Here is a 24,298-nt window from a genome sequence, read left to right as displayed (position 1 = left end):
CTTGGAGCCTTATCTATTTGTTTCCAAGGGAAAAATGACAATTTTGGAAGATTCCTGTATTGTTGGCAGGACATAATAAAGTATCTTGAACTCTGCATGTGTGAATATACATGACTATCAGTTTCATGGATAAACAAGTCTGTCTGGAACCCCAAAATATATATTCTCCGTAGCAGCACCTGCCCTCTGGAATTAGACTAAAATCTGAACAGTTCCTATCCTGTTGGTATTTTGAAGCACCTTTAAGCACGTTTTTTTTGCTCAAGCCTTTAGCAAAGGTGACAGATACCTCTGTCAAATGTACTTGAGTCACCAGAATGCCAAAGAGACCCAAGAGACTTGGGGGGGGGGGGGAATCAGTTTTTATTTGTACAAAAAAGAACTGGGTAGACCATTCCACAACATACAGACAAAGAGCATACAGTGAAAGGCCACACCTTCAGGAAAGTATGGCGTCCTTTTATAACTTCAGAGACATCAGCTTAGTTAGTACGCAATTCTGCCCCCCTGGCCCATGTCTTCCTTGTAACCCTGCATTGGCTGTGCAGCAAGAAACAGGGGGGTTGAGTGCTTAGCAACACAGGTATTTGCCTGATGTAACCTTGCTAAACCATGACGGAGAGGGGCGGCATACAAATCTAATGAATGAATGAATGAATGAATGAATGAATGAATGAATGAATGAATGAATGAATGAATGAATGAATGAATGAATGAATGAATGAATGAATGACACCCCCCCCCCCCTTATTGAGATATCCACCAGGCTGGAGTTGTACAAAAAAAAAAATAAGAAAACAGAAGTTAGATCACCGGCAGAGGCAATTCTAATTCTTACAGGAACAAAGCAATTCTTACAGAAGTAAGGTAGCAAGTTATTAGGTCCCAGTAATTCTACCTATTCTACTATTTTAACCTTTCACACACACACCTGCCTTCCTTTTTGAGCCCCTCTGAGGTGGGGTTCTTTTGCATTGTCTTTTATTTTGTGTTGGTTTTGGTTTGTTTCTTAGTTTTGGTTTTGTATTTTGTTTAATCTCAACCGTTTTTAACATTGTAAACCAACCAGTAACTAGAAGTCTGCAACATATACGTTTAATAGTAGAGACACTATATCTTTCCTCCCTGCCATCCATAATAGAAACATAGAAGACTGACGGCAGAAAAAGACCTCATGGTCCATCTAGTCTGCCCTTATACTAATTTTATCCATTATCTATAATGTGCCTCCTTGCTTTCCCCCCCCCCTAAGCTAAGAAAAAGTTCTGTAAAAAGCGAGAAAGGAAAAAAAGAAAAAAACCTGCCGTACGAGCAATCTACACACTCGCCAAATAATTTCTGAGACCAGGCGCCAAAACAGACAACCTATTTGCGCGCCAACCACAATGGAAGGCCCCCGCCTGCCTCTCTCGGCCATTCAGCGTCACGCGCCGGCCGGGAAAGAAAGCCCTCATTTTTCTTGTACTGTATTTTTTTTCCCTATCCCATTTTTGGTTCTTTTGTTGGCTCATCCTTTTCCCCCTCTCAGCGAGGGAGCCGCTGCAATGCCGCTTTACGAGGGTCTCGGCACCGGCGGGGAAAAAACCGCCGTGGTGATCGATCTGGGCGCGGCCTTCACCAAGTAAGATCTCGCTTCCTTTTCTTTCTTTCTTTCTGCCAAATCGCTTTATATTTTTGTGACTGTGCACCTGTTTTCTCTCCCGCCCTCGTATTTTACCTATCAGTTGGTTTTATATCGTATGTTGCTACGCACTCTTTGCTCCTGTTGCGCGGTTGCGGTTGTATTCCGCCGCCACCATCGCCTCCGTTTTTTCCCAAGTGGTTGAATGAAGGGATAAGTTTTACTCATTCATGACTGATCGGGGTCCTTAGCCGTGCTTCGTTGAATAAATAAAGTGCTGGTTGCATCCCCCAATCGTTGGCCGTGAACTGCTTCTTTCTATCCCTAATAGCTGTTTTATATACGTTAGCTCAAAATTGAACCGCATTATACTGAATCTTATTTATTTATTTATTTATTCATTCATGAAATGGATGCCCTAGTGCCGCCTCTAAGTTGGTTGAGGCAGGCAGAATTCCCTTGGGTACCATTTGTTGGGGGTCAAGGGAAAGGGAGGGTCTTGCCTTCTCTTTCTGCTCAAGATCCCCATGGACCACTGTGGGCCACAGAATGCTGGATTCGATGGGCTTTGGCCTGATTCAGCAGGGCTCTTCTTATGTTTTTATTCATTCATTCATTCGATTTCTATGCCGCCCTTCTCCTGGGACTCAGGGCAGCTTACAACAAGTAATATACAGATGATAGAAATCTATATAAATTACAACTAAACATCCCCTTAGTTTAAAAACCAACCAAACAGATTCAGACATCATTCAGACATCATGCATCAAACATTCATTCATTGGGTAGGGCAAGCTATAAAAATTTCAATCGCCCCAGGCCTGCAGGCAAAGATGGGTCTTTAAAGCTTTACGGAAGCTGCAGTGAAATAATTTAGTTTGAGAGTTCTTTTTTATTATTATAATTATTTATTTATAATACATTTAAAAACATAACATATACAGTACATAACTATATAATATAATACAGATGGATAGCAAAAAGAAAAGGTACATGACGGTCCATTCGGTATACAGTGATCCCCCGGGTATCACGATCCCGATCATTGCGAACGGGCTAAATCGCGATTTTTCAACCCGGAAGTCAAAACACCATCTGCGCATGCGCGCCCTTTTTTTCTATGGGCACGCATGCGTAGATGGCGCCGGGCAGATCAGCTGCTGGGCGGCTTCCCTGGGTCTTCCCCCTCTTGCTGGCGGGAGGGCAAGCGGCGGGCATCAGCGAGGAGTTTCCCCACCGCCCACGCAAACTCCTCGCTGCCGCTCGCCCGCCCACGCCGTTTGCTCGCGCCGCTTCCCAGCTGAGTCCTGAAGCGAATTGGCTTCAGGACTCAGCTGGGAAGCGGCGCGAGCGAACGGCTTGTCCGCCGCCTGCCTGCCCGCGGCTCGCCCGCCCTTCGCCCGCCCACGCCGTTCGCTCGCGCCGCTTCCCAGCTGAGTCCTGAAGCGAATTGGCTTCAGGACTCAGCTGGGAAGCGGCGCGAGCGAACGGCTTGTCCGCCGCCTGCCTGCCCACGCGCCCGCGGCTCACCCGCCCACGCCGTTCGCTCGCGCCGCTTCCCAGCTGAGTCCTGAAGCGAATTGGCTTCAGGACTCAGCTGGGAAGCGGCGCGAGCGAGCGGCGTGGACGGGCGAAGGGCGGGCGAGCGGCAGCGAAGAGTTTGCGTGGGCGGTGGGGAAACCCCAGCGCCGCTTCCCAGCTGAGTCCCCTTCCCAGGAACCCCAATCTTCGGCTCCTCGCTAGCGCTGCGGAAGTAAAAACACCATCTGCGCATGCGCAGATGGTGTTTTTACTTCCGCAGCGCTACTTCGCGAAAACCCGATCATTGCTAGGGGTCCTGGAACGGAACCCTCGCAATGATCGGGGGATCACTGTATACTGTACTTTGGTTATTCCCAGTGAAGAGCTACCAAAGATTTTACTACCACACTGTGGGCATGGCTTATGCCGGGCGCCCTGCATTTTCTTTCAACATCTTTCAGTGCAAATTGGGTGCTCTTGAGTGGAGCTCCATTTTCGCTACCCCCACTGCATTCCCCACCCTCCAGGCAGCAGCTCACCCCTGGTTATTCCTCCCCCCCCCCCATTAATTTTCCAATATCTATTTAAGCGCCAATTGATTTATAACTTCTCCATCATACTTTCTAGCCTTTAATCTTGATTTTCCTCTCTATCCAATGTATATAATTTATTCCAGGTTTCAAAATAATCTGTATCCAATTTGTCCTTTAATTCTTGAGAGTTCTTGACTAAGACTTTGTACAATATGTTTACAGTTAATTGAACTACAATTTATTGAATTTAATTGCTGAATTTCCAAAATCACAGCTATCAATCATAATTGGTTAGTTAGTTAGTTAGTTAGTTAGTTAGTTAGTTAGTTAGTTAGTTAGTTAGTTAGAACATATATAAGATAAATACAGATAAATACAGATAAATGGCAGTAGGACAATGGTGTGCTTATGCATGCCCCTTACAGTCCTTTTAGGAATGGGGTGAGGTTGACAGTAAACAGTCTAAGGTTAAAGTTTTTGGGGTTTGGGGAAGAAACTACAGAGTCAAGTATTGCATTCCAGACATTGATCACTCTGTTGCTGAAGTCATACTTTCTGCAGTCGAGTTTTGAGCAGTTTACATTGAGTTTGAATCTATTGTGTGCTTGTGTATTGTTGCGGTTGAAGCTGAAGTTTTTATTGCTAGGTAGGACATTGTGGTAGATGATTTTATGAACTACATTTAGATCAGATAGAAGGTGATGTAGCTCTAGGTTTTCTAAGCCCAAAATTTCAAGTCTGGTGGAGTGGAGGACTTTTCTTGTGTAATATTTCTAGACTCTCTCAATTGTATTAATGTTCAATATGCAGTACGGGTTCCAGACAGTTGAGCTGTATTCCAGAGTTGGTCTAGCAAATGTTTTGTATGCTCTGGTTAGCAGTGTAACATTGCCAGAGAAGAAGCTACATTACCTTAGCTAACCACCATATTTAGTCTAGGGACAAACCTAATCACAGAGTTCCAATGCTGAAACTTTTACTTATTGATTGACCAGGGAGGAATCATGCCTAATTTTACCCAGAAACATTCCAGATTGAGACACATTGCTTATGCAATGTGGTGCACAGTATAGTGCTGTGCTCTCTGGACTTGGTTTTTTTCCAGATGTTTTATTACTAATCTAGGTAATATCAATACACTTATGTATTGGTACACTATAAAATGCACACTCAGCAGTGGCTTGCTCCCAGTTCGGCCTGGTTCTAAGAACTGGTAGCAGTGGCAGGAGTCTCCATGAGCATTCACGAACCAGTAATAAAGGGATTTAGAACCCACTATTGCGCACTCTATTATAAAAGAGAAGGGAAAGAGAAAAATGAACTGAATTCCTGTTATCTGAGTAAGTTGTGTGTAAAGAATCTGGGTTTAAAATTCTATTTGTCCTGTGTCATGTAAAGCAGACTTATTGTAACTGAATTGCATAAGGCATAAGCTATGGTGGGAAAATATAGTATTGCAGATTCATACAATTTGAAGCTATATCATGGCTTAAAATGACTGAAGTTATACATCACATTAATTAATGTGAGTGTTTGGTTTTGTACACGTGTGTCAAACTCACAAAGTGTCATGTTGCTGTCACATAGCATATTTTTCCCCTTCATGGAGCTGGGGTGGGTGTGGCCTTCAGGTGATGCATTCAGCCCACAGGCCACCAGTTTGACACTTCTGGTAGTATGAAATGTAAACCCAGCCACTCACTATGTTAACAGAATACTTAGCCCTAGCTTTATAGTGCAGTTTACCGTACTAATCAGTGTTTCTGATTATCACTTATTCAAAACTTGAAATTACAGCTAATTGTTCTTTTAAAATCCCAGCTAGTCATTGTTGCAATGGCTACAAAAGATAAATTCTTAGATTTAGCCTTAGAAGAGCCATCAATCATGATCGAGAATAACGTGAACCATAAAAGTCTGTTAATCTAGTAGGGTATATTAATTTATTTTGTTAAAGTGGGTTGAATTAACACCATCAATTTTTTTAATTAGTCTTTTCTATTTTTAAAGCCATACATTTTTAAATCTCCAGCTGAGGTTTTTTCCCCTAAACCATGCCTATAATGATATTTTAAATATCACGTTCTTCACTGAAGTATAGTTGTAGAATATCTGCTATACTGTACTGCAAAATAACAAGGGGGAAATGTTCCAATGCTCTTAAATATATAAAAGTTCTTAGGTTGTTTTTAATGTTACTTTGGATTCAGAAAATTTTAATTTTAGTTTGCTACTGGCGTGAAGTATTTAAATTGGTTCTTAGTAGGATTATCAGATTGGTGCTGCTATTTTGTTGTTTTGCGTTTGTATGTATTCTAATATTTTTAATTTTTCCAGATGTGGCTTTGCAGGAGAAACAGGACCCAGGTGTGTCATACCTAGTGAAATAAAGAGACCTGATGTTTCAAAGGTAATATTTTAAGAAAATATAATTATGTGAGTATCAGAACAAATGGTGGAAATTGCCAATGGCAAATCAGTAAATATTCTTAACTATGCTCGCAAATCTGGAGAATGTGGCTAACAGATTAGAAAAGTTCTGTCTACCTATTAATACAACAGTAATACAACACAGTATGCAGGTTATCAAACAGTATATTTAATTTCCCATGCTAGCAAAATATTTAGAATCATCCAGTGCAGGTTAGAGTCCAATATGGAAAGGGATTTCCCAGGTTTTCAGAATGGTTTTGGAAAAGACTGTAAAATAAGAGACATGATACATTCTAAGTAACTTATGGGGTAGAAACAGCAACAAGTGAAGGTACCAAAAGAATCAGAAAGGATCCAAACAATTGTGTAAGTGTATTGATTGAATTATGTATCTATTGTTACAGTAAAGCCAAGAAATGACAGTAAAGGTTTCAGGAATACATAGGTTACAAATACTTAAATATTGATTTATTAGCAACAAAGGTCAATAATAATTTATAATATTAATAATAATAATATTAATAATAATAATAATAATAATAATAATAATAATTTGTTAGGAGTCTTATCCTTGAAGTATTAGGTCTCTGGTAATTTGGTCTTTCCTCGTAGGTCAGAAGTATCACTCTTGTCCTGTTTACCACTATTTATAGTACTCTATTTATGGTTGCTTTAAAATTAAAAAGTCCTAATAATGCAAGTTTTCATTTTCATTCAAATGTTTTCATTAAGATTACATTTTATTGCAGGTGGAACTTCTTTAAACATTTGACATTTCTTTCATATTGGGAAAAGAAATTGAAATGTCAATATGTGTTTCATTTTATTGTTTTGACCACTTCAAGCTATGGAAACTGGTTAGGAAAATAGGAAACTCAGAATAGCTCAATGTCCTTATTGAAAACTATATTCGGGTCAGGAAGCTGCAGTAAAGGCAGAACATGGCAAAACATGGCTCCATATGTAAGCCCTACAAGCAACTTCCTTGGTAGCAGTCTGGCAATCATAACATTGTACAATCTCCCATCTAAAATTTGATAGTCATAGAAGTCATATTATTATTATTTATTAGATTTGTATGACGCCCCTCTCTGAGTAATATTATAAATATGCACAAAGTGCCAGGCTGAGATAAAGAGCCCTTGCTGGTAGCATTGGATTATTAATATGTAATATTGTTAAGCACAACAACAAGATTGACAATTTATTGAGTTTAAGCTAACTACTTTATTGTATTCTGCCTGTAATACAGGAATCTTCCCAGACTGCTTGCCTCCAGGAGAGATAGATTAGGTTCCATGGAGTTTAGGGAGAGTCAGTTCTGGATCTCCTGCAGTTACTCTCCCCCATCTCCCAGGCGGGGCATTCCCCAACAGCTCATTCCCCAAAAAGCTCATAAAATTTATAAATCTATTATAACTTAAATCGATTGTGTGTTCATACAATAATTAACATATGCTAAAAAAAATGTAAAATACTTAAAACTTCATTTTTTAAACAATTCACAGCCTATCAGAGTTGTTCAATATAACATCAATACAGAAGAATTGTATTCATACCTGAAGGAATTCATTCACATGCTTTATTTCAGGTAGGAGATTTACTGCACTAAATATTTCTGTGATGAGTTGTTGTTGTTATTGTTATAGTTGTTGTTGTTGTTATTATTATTATTATTATTTATTAGATTTGTATGCCAACCCTCTCCGAAGACTTGGGGCGGCTGTTCGGGTGGGTAGTCCCAAATTTTGCAAAGAGATTGTTTAGATATTGGATTACGTAAAATATTATTGTAGCTGTGTTATGTATTACAAAGCTTCCATTTCTACCCTAGGATTTGATACTACTACATAGCTACTATCCAAAATCTGTAGTATGTAATATTAAAGTTGTATCAGACTTTTTGATATCTAATAAGGATATGCTTGCTCACCTTCTAAAACATCAAACAATATAAATATTTATTATAATCATTTTGGTTTGCTTTTAGGTCCCAGCCATAAGATTATTTTTTCAAGGCTTTTATAAAATTATCATTCTGGCTTGAAGAAGACAGAATGCCTTTCTTTTTAAGAACGTTTCCAAAAATAAAAAGAGACAAGATGTGGTTTGCAATATAAGTTCATGCATGTACATGAACATCAAGCACAGATCTTTCTAGGATTTTGTAACTGCTTTCTAGCTAAGATAAAGCTTTTTTTAAGGAGTTTACCTCTGCTTATTCTGAATCATTTTTCTCCCTTCAAATCTGGATTCCTCTTCAACACTACAAAAAATGAATATAGGCAAATATATCTGAAATTAAATATCAACCTCAATATGCATGTACTTGCTTCTCTGAAATTCAGGCATGTGGTAATCTTTCCATTGTAGAAGATTCATCGAAAGCCAATTAAAATAGGAGGGGAGTATATCTCCTTCCAACCGAAATTCTGACCTTTGAGTCAATATTCCAATACCTGGTATTGCTCATTGTTTTAGTTCTCATCTGTTTTGTATATCTATTCAAGAGTTAAGCCTCATTGTACTTAGGTAAATTTATTCCATTGTAATTTATTTTATTCATTCATGGATTTATAAACAGCTCATATCACAAGGCATTGAGAAAAGTTACAATAATCATTAATAAAAAGCTATAGGGACAATAATCCATCCTAAACTAAGCAATTCTACCTAAGATTGCAATCTGCTTGAAAACTGCACAAATAATAAATTTGTACACAATGACAAATTGTATTATTTGATTTTCTGATCACATTCATTTATTTTTCAGGCATTTGCTGGTAAACCCACGAGACCGTCGGGTTGTGATCGTGGAATCTGTATTGTGCCCTTCTCATTTCAGAGAGACGCTCACAAAAGTTCTATTCAAGTATTTTGAGGTACAGTAACACATTCCAACTTGCTTTCTATAGCTGACAGTTTTAACAGTTGTCAGGTTTTCTTTACTCGCCTGTGATTAAAACAGTCATATTTCCCAGTCCCTAAGGGGTCCTAAATTCTGAATCTGTGGAAGGCAGTCCTCAACATGTGATCAACTAATGGTTATGACTGATCCTTAGAGTTCCAGACATACCAGAACACCCGCTCCCAATCCCATGACCCCTGTCTAGGTGCTTGGCAACTGGTTTGCACTAATGACACATTATAGAGCTCTATCATCACAATTGCTGCCTTCCCAGCGACCAATAAGATCCCACAGAGTGGGCCTTCTCCGGGTCCCGTCGACTAAACAATGTCGTTTGGCGGGCCCCAGAGGAAGAGCCTTCTCTGTGGCGGCCCCAGCCCTCTGGAACCAACTCCCCCCGGAGATTAGAGTTGCCCCCACCCTCCCTGTCTCACCCTCCCTGTCTTTCGTAAACTACTCAAGACTCATTTATAGCGCCAGGCATGGGGGAGTTGAGATATTCCTTCCCCCATGGCCATTACAAGTTATGCATGGTATGTTTGTCTGTATGTTTGGTTTTATAATAAGGGTTTTTAGTTGTTTTATTATTGGATTGTCACATGCTGTTTTTATCATTGTTGTTAGCCGGCTTGAGTCTACGGAGAGGGGTGGCATACAAATCCAATAAATTATTATTAATTATTATTCCCTGCCTGCTTCCAAGGACACTCAGTGGGGAATTTGGCAGGGAAGGTCACAAGTTCAAAGATCAAAGATCAAAGGCAACATGAGAAAATATTATTTTACTGAAAGAGTAGTAGATCCTTGGAACAAACTTCCAGCAGACGTGGTTGGTAAATCCACAGTAACTGAATTTAAACATGCCTGGGATAAACATATATCCATTGTAAGATAAAATACAGGAAATAGTATAAGGGCAGATTAGATGGTTCATGAGGTCTTTTTCTGCCGTCAGTCTTCTATGTTTCTATGTTTCTAAGTTGCTGGAGTAAGTCCTTCCCACTCACACACCATCTCCCAGCCTCTCTGGACTTACGCCAACCACTCATGCGCCTTCCCCAAGCCTTGCCATGCCTTCCTTGTGCAGTGCTGCCCAGTTCTTACTGTGCTTCCGTCATGCACCTTCCACAAGCCTTGCTTCACACCCTCCATGTGCTATGCTGCAACTCTCTGTGCATTCTCCCTGACCTTTGTTTTGCCTCTGTCAAGCACTGCCTTTAAGCCTCATTGTGCCACCCTTGCATATTCCTGCACACCCTCTCCTAGTCCTTCCATATCATTTTGTGCATCGCCTTAGTCCCTTCCCTACCCATCAGGCACCACTTCCTTGCCTCTTCAAATTTTTGTTTTTCCAATCACTATCATTTCTACCGTCTATTATAAAAACGTCCTCAGAATTGGGCTTTTAATCCAATTCCTTTTAGTTTCTCTGTGATCTTTCCAATTGCTAGATAGCCGATTTCTCCATTTTGAAATTCTTTTATCCCCTTTCAAGTTTTTAATTTTTTTCTTTTTAGTCGTTAAGTCGGCCAAACACTCACCAGCTTAGAAACATAGAAGACTGGCGGCAGAAAAAGACCTCATGGTCCATCTAGTCTGCCCTTATACTATTTCCCGTATTTTATCTTACAATGGATATATGTTTATCCCAGGCATGTTTAAATTCAGTTACTTTGGATTTACCAACCACATCTGCTGGAAGTTTGTTCCAAGGATCTACTACTCTTTCAGTGAAATAATATTTTCTCACATTGCTTTTGATCTTTCCCCCAACTAACTTCAGATTGTGTCCCCTTGTTCTTGTGTTCACTTTCCTATTAAAAACACTTCCTTCCTGAACCTTATTTAACCCTTTAACATATTTAAATGTTTCGATCATGTCCCCCCTTTTCCTTCTGTCCTCCAGACTATACAGATTGAGTTTCAGCACTTCTCCCTCTCTCTCCAGCAATTGCGCTTTGATTTTGTTAACACAGGTGTCTCACAATCTTTTCAATCTATCAGTCCATTTGTGACCGCCACAATTAATAATGACAGCTGGTCGTCTTCCACAGCCACTTTCCGAGAGGCCTACATAGGTTCCCTGGGGGGTTTTCTCACCTTTCCCCCAGTCCACCAACAGATGCCTCTCCCCCCCCCTCCAGGGTGGTTCTGACTTGATACTGATTTGTACCAGGTCTCCAGGCAGCTGGCATTTGGGATTCCCCTGCGATGCACGGGGAAGTCTGTGCCGCTGCGCTCTTGGCCTTGCCCCTTCTTCCACTTACTTGCCTGATGGGCTGCTTGCAAGCCACCTGAGACTTGTAATCTCCACAAACCTTGCCACGTATGCTGGCATCCCCATTTGTCGGAAGTCAATAGGAAGTTGCCTCATCCAGCAACCATGGGATTTATTTAATAGGAACAGTATGGCAAGGATTGCTGTTATAGGTTGAGGGTTATATATGGCAGAGTTCCCTAATCTTTCTGAGTTAGCAGCTTGGAGTGCATGGAGGGGAGAAAGGGGATGGTTTTGTGGGAAGGGCAGGCATGTATAGAGACGTAAACCCATGTTGCTTGCACAAGTGGGGCCACAAGCTACTCGTGTGACTTGTGGCCAATAGGCGTGGCCCACAGGTTGGGGACCCCTGTTTCCTTTAGTGCAAACATTCAGTTACAAAACACAAGATACATAGCCTTGTATCAAGGGATACTTTAATTTAGATTGTCCTGTCCCAGGCCAGAAACAGAGAGAGAGAGAGAGAGAGAGGAGTTAAGTTGCAAAAGGCTTATATTTGATTTGTGCAGTTACAGCCAGGAGCAGGGTAGGCGTGTATGTTGTCACATGCAGCTTTGAGTAGTCTCAAATTCCTTGGAAGTTTGGCCTAGAAGGGGTTTCAAATAATCAAAAATCCAAAGTAAGAGGCAGAAGCATTGTTGGAAAAGAGCACAAAAATCTCAACATGGTGGGTGCTCCAAGTTGGATCCTTGAACTTGGTCCAAAAGCAGGTCCAAGTTCAAGGAACAGACTTTCCATAGGCAGGAGTTCAGGTTATATTGAATGTGGGATTTCCTGCATACAGATGATAATGGCAGTGTGTCCAAATCATCACAGAATTTGCAGAATATTCTTAAAAATTGTACTTCTCTATTCCTTCTAGGTTCCTTCAGTGTTGTTTGCACCAAGTCATCTGATGTCTCTTCTAACACTTGGAATTAATTCTGCAATGGTATTAGATTGTGGTTATATGGAAAGCCTGGTGTTACCTGTATCTTTTTAAAATCTCTTTTAATCCTATCAGTCAGGAAGCAAGTACCGTAAGCATGACAAAATGGAGTCCCCAGAACTCACTACGTTTCTGGGCAAAAGGTTTTCCATGTCAAATATCCTACTTTCCTTGTCAAATACCCTATTTTATTTAAGCTAATCTACACTTTAAACCAGGACTATGAAACAGGTGGCCCGCAGGCCACGTACAGTCCGTACGGGCCACGCCCACCCTGGTTCCACAAAGCCAAACAACATTGCGATGCATCACGAAATGGCCCGCAATACGATTGGATTTGACAGCCCTGCTTTACATTAAAAATATTCTCCAGACATTCTGCAGTATGAAAGGGAAATAAAATGAAGAGGTAGTCCTCAATTTACAACCACAATTGCCCCCCCCCCTCCCAGCAGCCCTGGGTCTTCGGAGAAGGGTGGCATACAAATCTAATAAAAAATAATAATAATAATAATAATTTCCATTGCTAAGCAAAGTAGTTGTTAAATGAGTTGTGTCCCATTTTACATTTTTTGTCTTGATTGTTAAGCCAACATTACATTTAAATCAATTGTGCAAATCTGGCTTCCCCTTATTGAATTTTCTCTTCTGCAATTGTACATTTGTGTGTGATGCTTGTATTTCATCTTTTGAATAAAACAACCTTAACTATTTCAAGATTTATGAAGGGATTCCTGTACTCAGTTGCTGGGATGCTCTTCCTTTGGGAGGAAAAGCCATTCACAAGTAAGCGAATAGCAAATATTAAGGCATTTGTTGAGGAAAGATCAACTACCTTGGCAGTATTTCTCAGCCTCAACAAATTTAAGATAGGCGGACTTCAATTCCCCAAATTCTGGGACGGAATTAAGAACTTAAAGCTGCTGAAGTTGAGAAACACTGGTTCAGAGTAATATGATTTTGCCAGATGGGGAACAGGCTAAACTGGGATTTTGTCCGTCCTACAAGTGTTTGGAAGAGAAGCAGACAATTTGGATCTTGACTCTAATCAGTTCTGGTTACATAGGTAGAGGGAAGGGAAATATGTTAATTGTAGTCCATGATATTGGGTGGATACTTGGTAGCCTACTTTTTTTTTACATAAATAAAAGTTAGATATTATATAAGAAAAATATTTCATGCATATAGTAATATTGGAATCTGAGCCTTTTGCTTTTACATACAGTGGATAATTGGGATTAACTTTTAGAAAATGTAATAAATATAGACAGCATGCAGAAGATGATCAAGCTCATACAAGGAGGAGGCCATTAATGACTATAGATTACCATAGTTCTTTATTGTTCTTCGGTATAAATGAGCAGGCATAGCACTTTCAGTTAAGAGGGCTGAAAATGTTGCATTTCAATTGGCTTTTCTCTAAAATGTTTCCTGTACTGTATGTTAGCCATTACATATTTAATGAAGCCACAAGGCTGAAAATCATCTGTTGTACAAATGCATGTGGGATGGAGGAATGCCAGAGATTTCCTAAATATCTCCTATTCCCCCTTAATACTCTCTAGAGAACTAGAGTACCAGTTGCTGGACCAAAGCACAGTAGATACAGGAGTCACTAAAGGACAATGCCTTACTTCAGTGATGGGTAAGATATCTGCTGGGAGATGGATGGATGGATGGATGGATGGATGGATGGATGGATGGATGGAAGGGAGGGAGGGAAGGAAGGACAGACAGACAAATCATGGCCTAAGAAGCTGTAATTTCAATGCTGAATGTCATTTCTAATAATGTGTTAATTCCAGAAAGTATTGTTATGCTTGATTTCAATGTATTCCACTCTAAACCCTTAAATATCTTGGTTGCAACCTTATCCCTGAACCATTATTAATTTATGTGTGTTTAATTGGCATTAAAGCAGAATTTTTTTAGTTGACTTGCACTTTAATTGTCAGAATGGTCTGTATTTGAATTTTGTATCCTTGGTAGGTGTTAATTCAAAATGTATTGCATTTCTGCTATTTCAGGTTCTGTCCCAGAAGACATAGTAGAAGACATAAAGGGTAAAATACATTTTTTCATACAAACTTTTATTTGGTTTTTGTCCTGAAAACTTTAAATGCATGGAAATAGACTTTCACAAAATAGTGGGATAACTTTAAATTCATTTCTTCCATAAATATATCTGAACAGCAATAGCTAATATTGCAGCCCCAGACATTTGGAGGTGTAATTTTCCTTACCATCTGGCAAACCAGCTGTTTCATGTTACATTCTTATTCACAGTGCATAATGAACAATCTGCCAATTATATCCATTCTCCCAAAATTTTGCTCCAAATCTTGCTATCATGATATGCATCTCACTTAGCAGGCTTATTATCAGTCTCTGCAAAGGGAAATAATTCAAAAAGATAGATCATATCAGTACAAAATTATTTCTTTTGGAGAAACCTCACAAGAGACTTACGAATATCGAAGGAGGATAATCTAAAGGCTATTTTTATCTCTCCCTGAAGTTCGCACTTGTTTTGTGAGTGACCTCCAGCGGGGACTGAAAATTCAGGCAGCCAAGTTTGATATGGATGATAGCGCTGAGGTATGTTGGAAATAAACAGAAGATTCAATTAAATTTAAATTTAAACTTAAACTTAAATTTAATGTTTCATTTACCGAGTGTGTGTCTATTCTTTGTAGCGTCCAACTCCACCACCTGATGTAGACTATCCACTGGATGGAGAGAAGATTTTGCATATCAATGGATCAATCAGGTTAGCAATATGTTCACTATGTTGCATTGCTTTTGCAGTGACAATTACATTTTTTTTAGTCCCTCTTAACAGGATGTTGTTTGTTAGGCAAGACCAGAATGTATAGATGTCCAAGCTACTCTTATTCAGAATGTGTTAAAGCAGTGGTTTTCAACCTTTTTTAATGCCGCAATCACTTAATACAGTTCTTCATGTTGTGGTGACCCCCAACCATAAGTCTAGTGGCAATTCTCCCAACAGATCTTTAAACTGATTGGAAAGAAGGCCAGAGGGACACTCCCACTGTAAACTCCTGATTGTTTGGATTGTAAAAATATATTCCAAGGCACCAACATAGGAAATTTGTCTTTTCTTGTGATCTTAGGCAACTCCCAACAAAATTTGGACTGCCATCTGGTTGGAATGGTGTAGGGTTTCCTGTTTGAGCAGGGGGTTAAACTTAATGACCTACAAGGTCCCTTTTAACTCTAATTAATTAACTCTACACCATTCCAACCAGATGGCAGTCCAATTTTTGTGGATTTGTGAATCTTCCTTCCTACTCATCTCTACTTGACTTCCATCCCAAACAGCAATAACATTTACTTAATTTTTGTACTATCACTACTTTTTAAACGTTTTGATGCGGTCCACTCGTTTGCAGTATTAATTAATTAATTAATTAATTAATTAATTAGGCAACGGGTGCAAAGTACAGCACTGAGTCAGAGTGGGTAGGGAAGTGAGAAAAGATAGATCAGGTACATTTGGGCCAACAAATTTGATAGAATGGGAGGGTGGGGCTTGATGTAGGCCAGTGATGGCAAACCTTTTCGGTATCAAGTGCCCAAGCCAGAATGTACATTTATTTATTTTATTTTATCTTATTTATTTATTATTTGGATTTGTATGCCGCCCCTCTCCGAAGACTCGGGGCGGCTCACAACAAGTGGAACAAATCATAAATAATCCGACTAAATTTAAAATATTTGAAGATTTTAAAAAAAAAACCCATATACTAACAGACACGCACACAAGCATACCATGTATAAATTAAACATGCCCAGGGGGAGATGTTTCAGTTCCCCCATGCCTGACGGCAAAGGTGGGTTTTAAGGAGTTTACGGAAGGCAGGAAGAGTAGGGGCAGTTCTAATCTCCGGGGGGAGCTGGTTCCAGAGGGCCGGTGCCGCCACAGAGAAGGCTCTTCCCCTGGGGCCCGCCAACCGACATAGGTTTAGTTTACGGGACCCGGAGAAGCCCCACTCTGTGGGACCTAATCGGTCGCTGGGATTCGTGCGGCAGAAGGCGGAGATATTCTGGTCCAATGCCATGAAGGGCTTTAAAGGTCATAACCAACACTTTGAATTGTGACTGGAAACTGATCGGCAGCCAATGCAGACTGCGGAGTGATGGTGAAATATGGGCATACCTAGGTAAGCCCATGACTGCTCTCGCAGCTGCATTCTGCACGATCTGAAGTTTCCGAACACTTTTCAAAGGTAGCCCCATGTAGAGAGCGTTACAGTAGTCGAACCTCGAGGTGATGAGGGCATGAGTGACTGTGAGCAATGAGTCCCGGTCCAGATAGGGCCGCAACTGGTGCACCAGGCGAACCTGGGCAAACGCCCCCCTCGCCACAGCTGAGAGATGGTTTTCTAATGTGAGCTGTGGATCGAGGAGGACGCCCAAGTTGCAGACCCTCTCTGAGGGGGTCAATAGTTTCCCCCCCCCCCCCAGGGTAATGGACGGACAGGTGGGATTGTCCTTGGGAGGCAAAACCCACAGCCACTCCGTCTTATCCGGGTTGAGTTTGAGTCTGTTGACACCCATCCAGGCCCCAACAGCCTCCAGGCACCGGCACATCACTTCCACTGCTTCGTTGACTGGGCATGGGGTGGAGATGTAGAGCTGGGTATCATCAGCATATTGATGATACCTCACCCCATGTCCTTGGATGATCTCGCCCAGCGGTTTCATGTAGATGTTAAATAGCAGGGGGGAGAGGACCAACCCCTGAGGCACCCCACAAGGGAGAGACCTAGGAGCCGACCTCTGACCTCCCACTAACACCGACTGCGACCGGCCAGAGAGGTAGGAGGAGAACCACTGGAGGACAGTGCCTCCCACCCCCAACCCCTCCAGCCGGTGCAGAAGGATACCATGGTCGATGGTATCGAAAGCCGCTGAGAGGTCAAGGAGCACCAGGACAGAGGATAAACCCCTGTCCCGGGCCCGCCAGAGATCATCCATCAACGCGACCAAAGCGGTTTCCGTGCTGTAACCGGGCCTGAAACCCAACTTCTGGGGACCTAGATAATCGGCCTCTTCCAAGGACCGCTGGAGCTGGAGTGCCACCACCTTCTCAACAACCTTCCCCATAAAGGCATGCATGTGCACATGCCGGATGACTCAAAACCCGAAGACCACCTGCCCAGTGTGTCCGCGCCGGAGCACCAGAAACCAAAGACTAGCTGGCTGGCATGTGCATGCCTGTTTTGGGGCCATGGAGGGGGGCATTTTCAGGTCATTTGGGGGAGCCATCTTTGGCCCCCCAAAATGGCCTGAAAATGGGTCAGAAAATGGCCTGAAAATGTCCCCCCCCCCCCCCAAGAAACGGCCTGGTTTGGGGCCATTTTTCAGCGCTGCAGTGCCCACAAAGATCAGCTGACCAACACCGGAAATCAGAAGAGCATTTGGTGACAGTGCGTATGTCACCTCTGGCATGTGTGCCATAGGTTTGCTATCACAGATGTAGGCTGTGTCTGAACTCATTGTGGCCTGCATACAGCGTGACACAAGATTGTGTACTTTTCTCTAAAGTCAGTATAATCCTTTTCAAATCAGTTGGGTAGCTAGGACAGATTCCTGAACATATTCAATCTTCCTTCTCTGTGTATTAACATTGTAAGTTGCCTAGAGTTGCCTCGTGGAGAGACAGGTGACGAACATATTTAATAAATAAATATAACAACTAAATAAATGACTCGAGGCTTTTTTTTCCCCCCGCACAGAGATTCCGTTGTCGAAGTCCTCTTTGTGCAGGACAATGAAGAGAAATCCGTGGCTACTTTAATATTGGACTCTCTTATGGAGGTAGCACAATTTGGATAAGGTTATTTGTGTGAGAGACAGCATGTGTGTGCAAGCTCTGTTAACACCTTTTTTTTTTACCCAGACACCCTGACATGAGTAACATAGGACCACAAGAGTGATGATGACACAGAGAAACCAAGGCTGTGGAGGCTGTTATGCCTGAAATGTATTTGAATATAAGTAGCTCAGATTTGTAGTTGGGCTAAACTTCGACCTTGGCAATTTATTTCTTTATTTTCCTTTGTTTGTTTGTTTTGTCAAGTACATAATGGTGGCATCCAAAGATATCATATTTATATAAATGATGCTAGTAAAAGAGAAACATTAGGACAGGCAACACAAGACACTCTGGTGCAGTTATGCACATATTTGCAAACATTTCCTCACCATTCGAGGAAACATTGTCAGTGCATACAGAGACACTGACAATGTCTCCTCAAATGGTGATGAAACGTTTGCAGGCAAATTGCCAGGCTCAGACCAACAGACAAGCTTTTATGCCTCTTTGCTTCTTTATGCTATAGAATCATCAGGTGTACTTTTTTTTTCACATGTAGCTTTTCCATTATGACTTGCTTTTTGTAAAATACATGGTATAATATGTCATGTGTTGTTGTTCATCTGAGGTTGCATTTACCTACTTTTAAGCTTTTTAAGAAACAGAAGAAACATAGAAGATTGACGGCAGGAAAAGACTTCATGGTCCACCTAGTCTGCCCTTATACTATTTCCTGTATTTTATCTTAGGATGGATATATGTTTATCCCAGGCATGTTTAAATTCAGTTACTGTGGATTTACCAACCACATCTGCTGGAAGTTTGTTCCAAGCATCTACTACGCGCCTACCCTGCTCCTGGCTGTAACTGCACAAATCAAATATAAGCCTTTTGCAACTTAATTCCTCTCGCTCTATCTCTGTGTTTCTGGCCTGGGACAGGACAAAGTCTAAATTAAAGCATCCCTATCTCTTTCAGTAAAATAATATTTTCTCATGTTGCTTCTGATCTTTCCCCCAACTAAGCTCAGATTGTGCCCCCTTGTTCTTGTGTTCACTTTCCTATTAAAAACACTCCTGAACCTTATTTAACCCTTTAACATATTTAAATCTTTCAATCATGTCCCCCCTTTCCCTTCTATCCTCCAGACTATACAGTTTGAGTTCATTAAGTCTTTCCTGATAAATTTTATGCTTAAGACCATTTTTGTAGCCCGTCTTTGGACCCATTCAATTTTGTCAATATCTTTTTGTAGGTGAGGTCTCCAGAACTGAACACAGTATTCCAAATGTGGTCTCACCAGCGCTCAATACAGCGGGATCACAATCTCCCTCTTCCTGCTTGTTATACCTCTAGCTATGCAGCCAAGCATTCTACTTGATTTCCCTACTGCCTGACCACATTGTTCACTCTTCACCCATTTTGAGACTGTCAGGACCAGATTATTTTTACTATTCTATCTCGTGATATGTCTTGATATGTAAATCCATGGAATTCAAAGAGGGTGTACTTTCTTTTTCACATGACTATATGTACAAAATTTATGCATGGTATGTCTGTATGTATGATTGGTTTCTTAAATTGGGGTTTTTTAATTAACTTAAATATTAGATTTGTTTACATTGTCTTATTATTGTTGTTAGCCGCCCCGAGTCTATGGAGAGGGGCAGCATACAAATCTGGTAGGTAGGTAGGTAGGTAAGTAAGTAAGGCTGGACCAATGGGAATGTTTTTTTCTCTGCTCCATAACAGCCTTGGCTAACAGCTAGGCCAATACATTAATCCTCATCACAGTACCCCCGTGCATTTCAAGGCTTCTTCAAGTCAGCTTCCTTTCCTCGTTTTGTCTCTCTTGCTAACTCACACCTGCCCAACAGCAGCTATACGCCACAGTCTGATTTAATACAGAAAGTGTCAGAAGCCTTGGTAGATAAAGACAACCTCACAAGAAATTAGGCAGTTAAAGTAGGAAGCCATGTATAGGTCGAGATTTTTTTCAAGCCACCTGCCTTCCCATTTTGCTGTATATTTGATCGTGCTTTATTTTCCTGACAGAGGAGACATTCAGAGTTATTCAGTAATTTAATAGTTAACAGTGTGTGTGTTTTATTAGCTCCTCCTATTATGATGTAAAATCCTGCCACATCATTCATGCATCACATCCGTCCCCTCCAGATTCTCCATTTTATACTGTTAATCCTTTGTTAGCTGCCATGATGTAAAGACACATTTTATATGCCTCCTAAGGCATTCCGAGTCTACGGAGAGGGGCGGCATACAAATCTAATAAATAAATAAATTCCTTATTTTTTTACTTTTGTAATAAAAAGAAACCTTATTTGAAAGCAGATTCTTTCTTCAATCTATTGTCCTCCAGAAATGATTTATTATAGTCAAGGCGGGCTGTAATTTATCACTATATTTCTGACATGACTTGCCTCCAGAAGTTGTGAACCAGGTGTGAGGTTTTTAAGAAGAGATTGGACAAACATTTGTCTGAAATGATATAGGGCAGGGGTGTCAAACTCAAGGCCCTAAACACCCTCAGGGTGCTTAGATCTGGCCTGCGGGCCCACCCTGGAAACAGTGAAAGAGCGGCCTGCAGCATCTCTGCCAGTGAAAATGGAGTTTGGGGAGTCTGCATGCGGCATGCCCAGACTCCTTTGTCAGCTGCTCCAGCCTCCTGCAGCCTCTGCCAACTTGAACAGGGCCTAGGTGGCCTCCCCGAGGTCCATTTTCACTTGCAGAGGGCTTCAGGAGGCCGTCATGGCCAAAAAACAGAGCTTTGATGAGTGTGGTTGAGCTGGCCACCCTCAGCCTGGCCATGTCCAAGTTCCTTTGCCCCTCACCACTACCTCCCCGAGATCAAACACAATCTAATGTGGCCCTCAAATCAAGTTTGATATCCCTGGTATAGGGTTTCCTGATTTAAGCAGGGGGTACTAGAAGACCTCCATTGTTAGACTTCCAACTTTATTTATTTGTTTGTTTGTTTGTTTGTTTGTTTGTTTGTTTGTTTATTGGATTTGTATGCCGCCCCTCTCCGGAGACTCGGGGCGGCTAACAGCAACAATAAAGCAGTGTACAATAGTAGTCTGATGTTAAAAACAATTAAACTTTGTTGTTTTGTTATACTGTTGTTTTATTAATTAGTAGCTTAATTAAAACATTTTCTCTTTTTCTTCTCTATCAGTGCCCAATAGATACTAGGAAGCAGCTGGCTGAAAACCTAATAGTAATTGGAGGTACAGCTATGTTACCAGGATTCCTGCATAGATTAATGGCGGAAATACGGTACCTGGTGGAGAAGCCCAAGTACAAGGAGATCCTGGGCTCCAAGACCTTCCGAGTGCACACGCCACCAGCCAAGCCAAACTGTGTGGCATGGTTAGGAGGTTAGTCTGAAAAAGCTGGGAAACAGAGCAGAAATTATGAGGGCCTGCGCACAGTATGCAACTTTTGCAATGCCGCTCCTAGAAGAGGCTGGAAAGTTTGGGTTCAGGGGCCCTGATGCACAATATATTTTATACATTTTAGTAACTTTTCCTCTTTCGTCAAAGGGCTTGAGGTATAGAACTAGAGCCAGCAACTGTTTTATGTGGGAAGGAGCAGGTTACTGAGACTATAAATATATTTGGAATTGATATTTACCATATTTCTCAGAGTATAAGACAACACACACACACACAAAATAGGTGGAAATGTTTGTGCGTCTTATACATCGAATATTGCAGCAGTGGGGAGGGGGCTGGTGCAGTGCTGATCAGCTGTTCTAGAACAGGCCACGGCGACAGTGAACAGGCCATGATGGCAGTAGAGAATGGACTGCGAATGGGCTGCGGCAAACTGGCGGTGATGGCAAACAGACCAGATGAATACCAGATGGGTGCTGGGGGACAGAGGCAGATTTTTTTTCCCTGTTTTCCTATGTTTGTCTTATAGACCGAAAAATACAGTATTTTTTTATAGTCCTGTTTAATTTCTGATTGGTATTCACCGTCTCAGAATCTTTATTGTAGAAATTGAGCATTAAATCAATTATCATTATATAGATGAAAAATTCTCAGTCAGGTAAAACAAGGGAAAAACAGTAAGATCTTAACTTGGGCTAATATAAATACACAAAAATAAAACTTGGATTGCCCTTTTCCCTCTTGCCACCATTTTATTTGCTTCTCCCTGTTTTAAACCCAGTGTCTTATTCTGTATCACAGGAGCCATTTTTGGAGCCCTTCAGGACATTCTTGGCAGTCGCTCAGTATCAAAAGAATATTACAACCAGACAGGACGTATCCCTGATTGGTGCTGCCTCAATAACCCTCCTTTGGAAATGATGTTTGATGTAGGAAAAACACCTCCACCGTTGATGAAAAGGGCTTTTTCCACAGAGAAATAACAGTTTTGTTCACCTAGTGGCGTTTCCTTTTTTCTTTATCTACCTGAAGTTGGACTGTTATGGAGCTCTGTAATGTGTTGGATAAATCTACAAGTTAAATTCTGGGGCACTGGCCACAATTTTAGTTGATTATGTTTCTTTCTGTCAGTTACATTGGCTTATGATGATGCCCCAGTGATGTTTGTTTATATACACAAGTAATATCAACATAAGTGCTCAAGCCTTTACTGTTATTTAAAGTATATGCTGTAGATACTTTTTTTAAAGCTTGCTTGCTATCTGATGCTGCCCATACGAGTTCTTGCACCAAATGTAATGCTGTATTTAATTTGAAATCTGATGCCTGTTAAACTATGTTTAAAATGTCCATAACAGTTTGAGGATTTTTTGGGAAATTTAGTGAACAATCCTGGCCCTTGCTTTTATTAAGGTAAGGAATGGCAAGTAGGGTCTTTTTGATGATTATCAACACCAAGTATAAATTAGAACATGTATTTCACATTAGGAGAGCCACAATTATTGTAATTCACAATCATTAAAAGAGCCACTAACATCATCGGTGCCTGGGGCGTCTGGGAATAAATGTTCACTGACTTCTGGATTGGCTTATTCTAACCCTGTTCCTGAAAAAAAGAGAGGAAGTTTTCCCTTATGAAAAGCCAACCTACGATGGAGCCAGAGTGCTTAAAATTGATTCACATGTTTAAAACATTTATTTATTTAACCAGTCAATACTAATTGTCTACTCCGTTGCTTTTATTTTTAATTTCAACGGTTTTAATTTATTTTACTTAAAAACATTCTTTCCTGCTCTTCAATCCAGCAATTTTCACAGCATCTTGGAAAGATAAACATTTAGGAAAATCCCTCATTTTCAGAAATTTCCATCTCCTTTTTATCCTACTTGCAGCCAGAACGATGGATGGCTTTGGTTATGTTGATTTTCCTATGAAAGAGCAAGTCACCAAACACACTTCATTATGATATTCTCATGTAGAAATGATACGGCCTGTCAAATTTTAAAAAATATTAAAGTGTCCCACAATGTGTGTCTGCGAAACATATTGTATCTGCTTTCACTGTAGAGTTCTACACGGTTGTTGTTGTTTTTGGTGGGGTCAAACTGAATAAAATTTGTTTCATTCTGTTTCAAGCAACAGTTTCTAGAATTTATTGTGGTTTTCTTAACTTTAAATGTACCAGATTCTACCTCTTGTTGTTGTTGGGGGGGTTTTTTTGGGGGGGGATTTGAAAGATGGCGTATAATACCATAATACTATAAAGCTTAGAAAGGCTTTTCTCTGTCAGATAAAACTCCTCAGAAATGGGTAAATCGTAAAGATTACATTTTTGTCTGGTATCTCCATATCATAGGCTTATCAAGAGATGAAATTCTCAAATCTTATGTCCATAATCTGTCCCATTACACGTAGGTGAAAAGAGATTCACTTCTCCCATCTGTAGGCTGTTGCATGGTCCTTTGTTAAGACTTAAAAATGGCTATTGGAGGGCATGGCACAATTACTCAACTGCCTAGGTATACTCAGTGGCTAATAAGAACACACAGATGATGTCATATGTTATGGACTACATTACCCAGAGGGAAATCTGTTACTATATTCCCCTAATGTAGTGGTTCCCAACCTGGGGGTCAGGACCCCTTTGGGGGGTTGAATGACCATTTCACAGGGGTCATCTAAGACCAAGGGAAAAGACACATTTTCCATGGTATTAGGAACGAAAGCTTCTGGTGCCGATTGATTGATTGATTGATTGATTGATTGATTGATTGGATTTGTATGCCACCCCTCTCCGAAGACTCAGGGGCAGGCGGCTTA

At 40.9% G+C, this 24,298-nt stretch overlaps 1 protein-coding gene across 1 annotated transcript; it reads left to right on the top strand.

The window, feature by feature from the left end:
* The first annotated feature begins 1,393 nt into the window (after window positions 1-1,393).
* Window positions 1,394-23,613, top strand: ACTR10 (actin related protein 10). The gene is made up of 13 exons (XM_070749744.1): window positions 1,394-1,621; window positions 6,013-6,085; window positions 7,617-7,699; window positions 8,882-8,990; window positions 12,157-12,264; window positions 12,941-13,008; window positions 13,788-13,867; window positions 14,250-14,285; window positions 14,741-14,820; window positions 14,919-14,992; window positions 17,985-18,066; window positions 21,258-21,459; window positions 22,279-23,613. The coding sequence occupies exons 1-13, from the start codon at window positions 1,545-1,547 to the stop codon at window positions 22,458-22,460; spliced, it is 1,254 nt and encodes a 417-aa protein (XP_070605845.1). The 5' UTR covers window positions 1,394-1,544; the 3' UTR covers window positions 22,461-23,613.
* Window positions 23,614-24,298: the final 685 nt, after the last annotated feature.

The sequence above is a fragment of the Erythrolamprus reginae genome, chromosome 1 (assembly GCF_031021105.1).
Source record: "Erythrolamprus reginae isolate rEryReg1 chromosome 1, rEryReg1.hap1, whole genome shotgun sequence".
NCBI lineage: Eukaryota > Metazoa > Chordata > Lepidosauria > Squamata > Dipsadidae > Erythrolamprus > Erythrolamprus reginae.
Note: the sequence above shows the minus strand (reverse complement) of the source record. Positions and strands in the feature narration are given on the sequence as shown.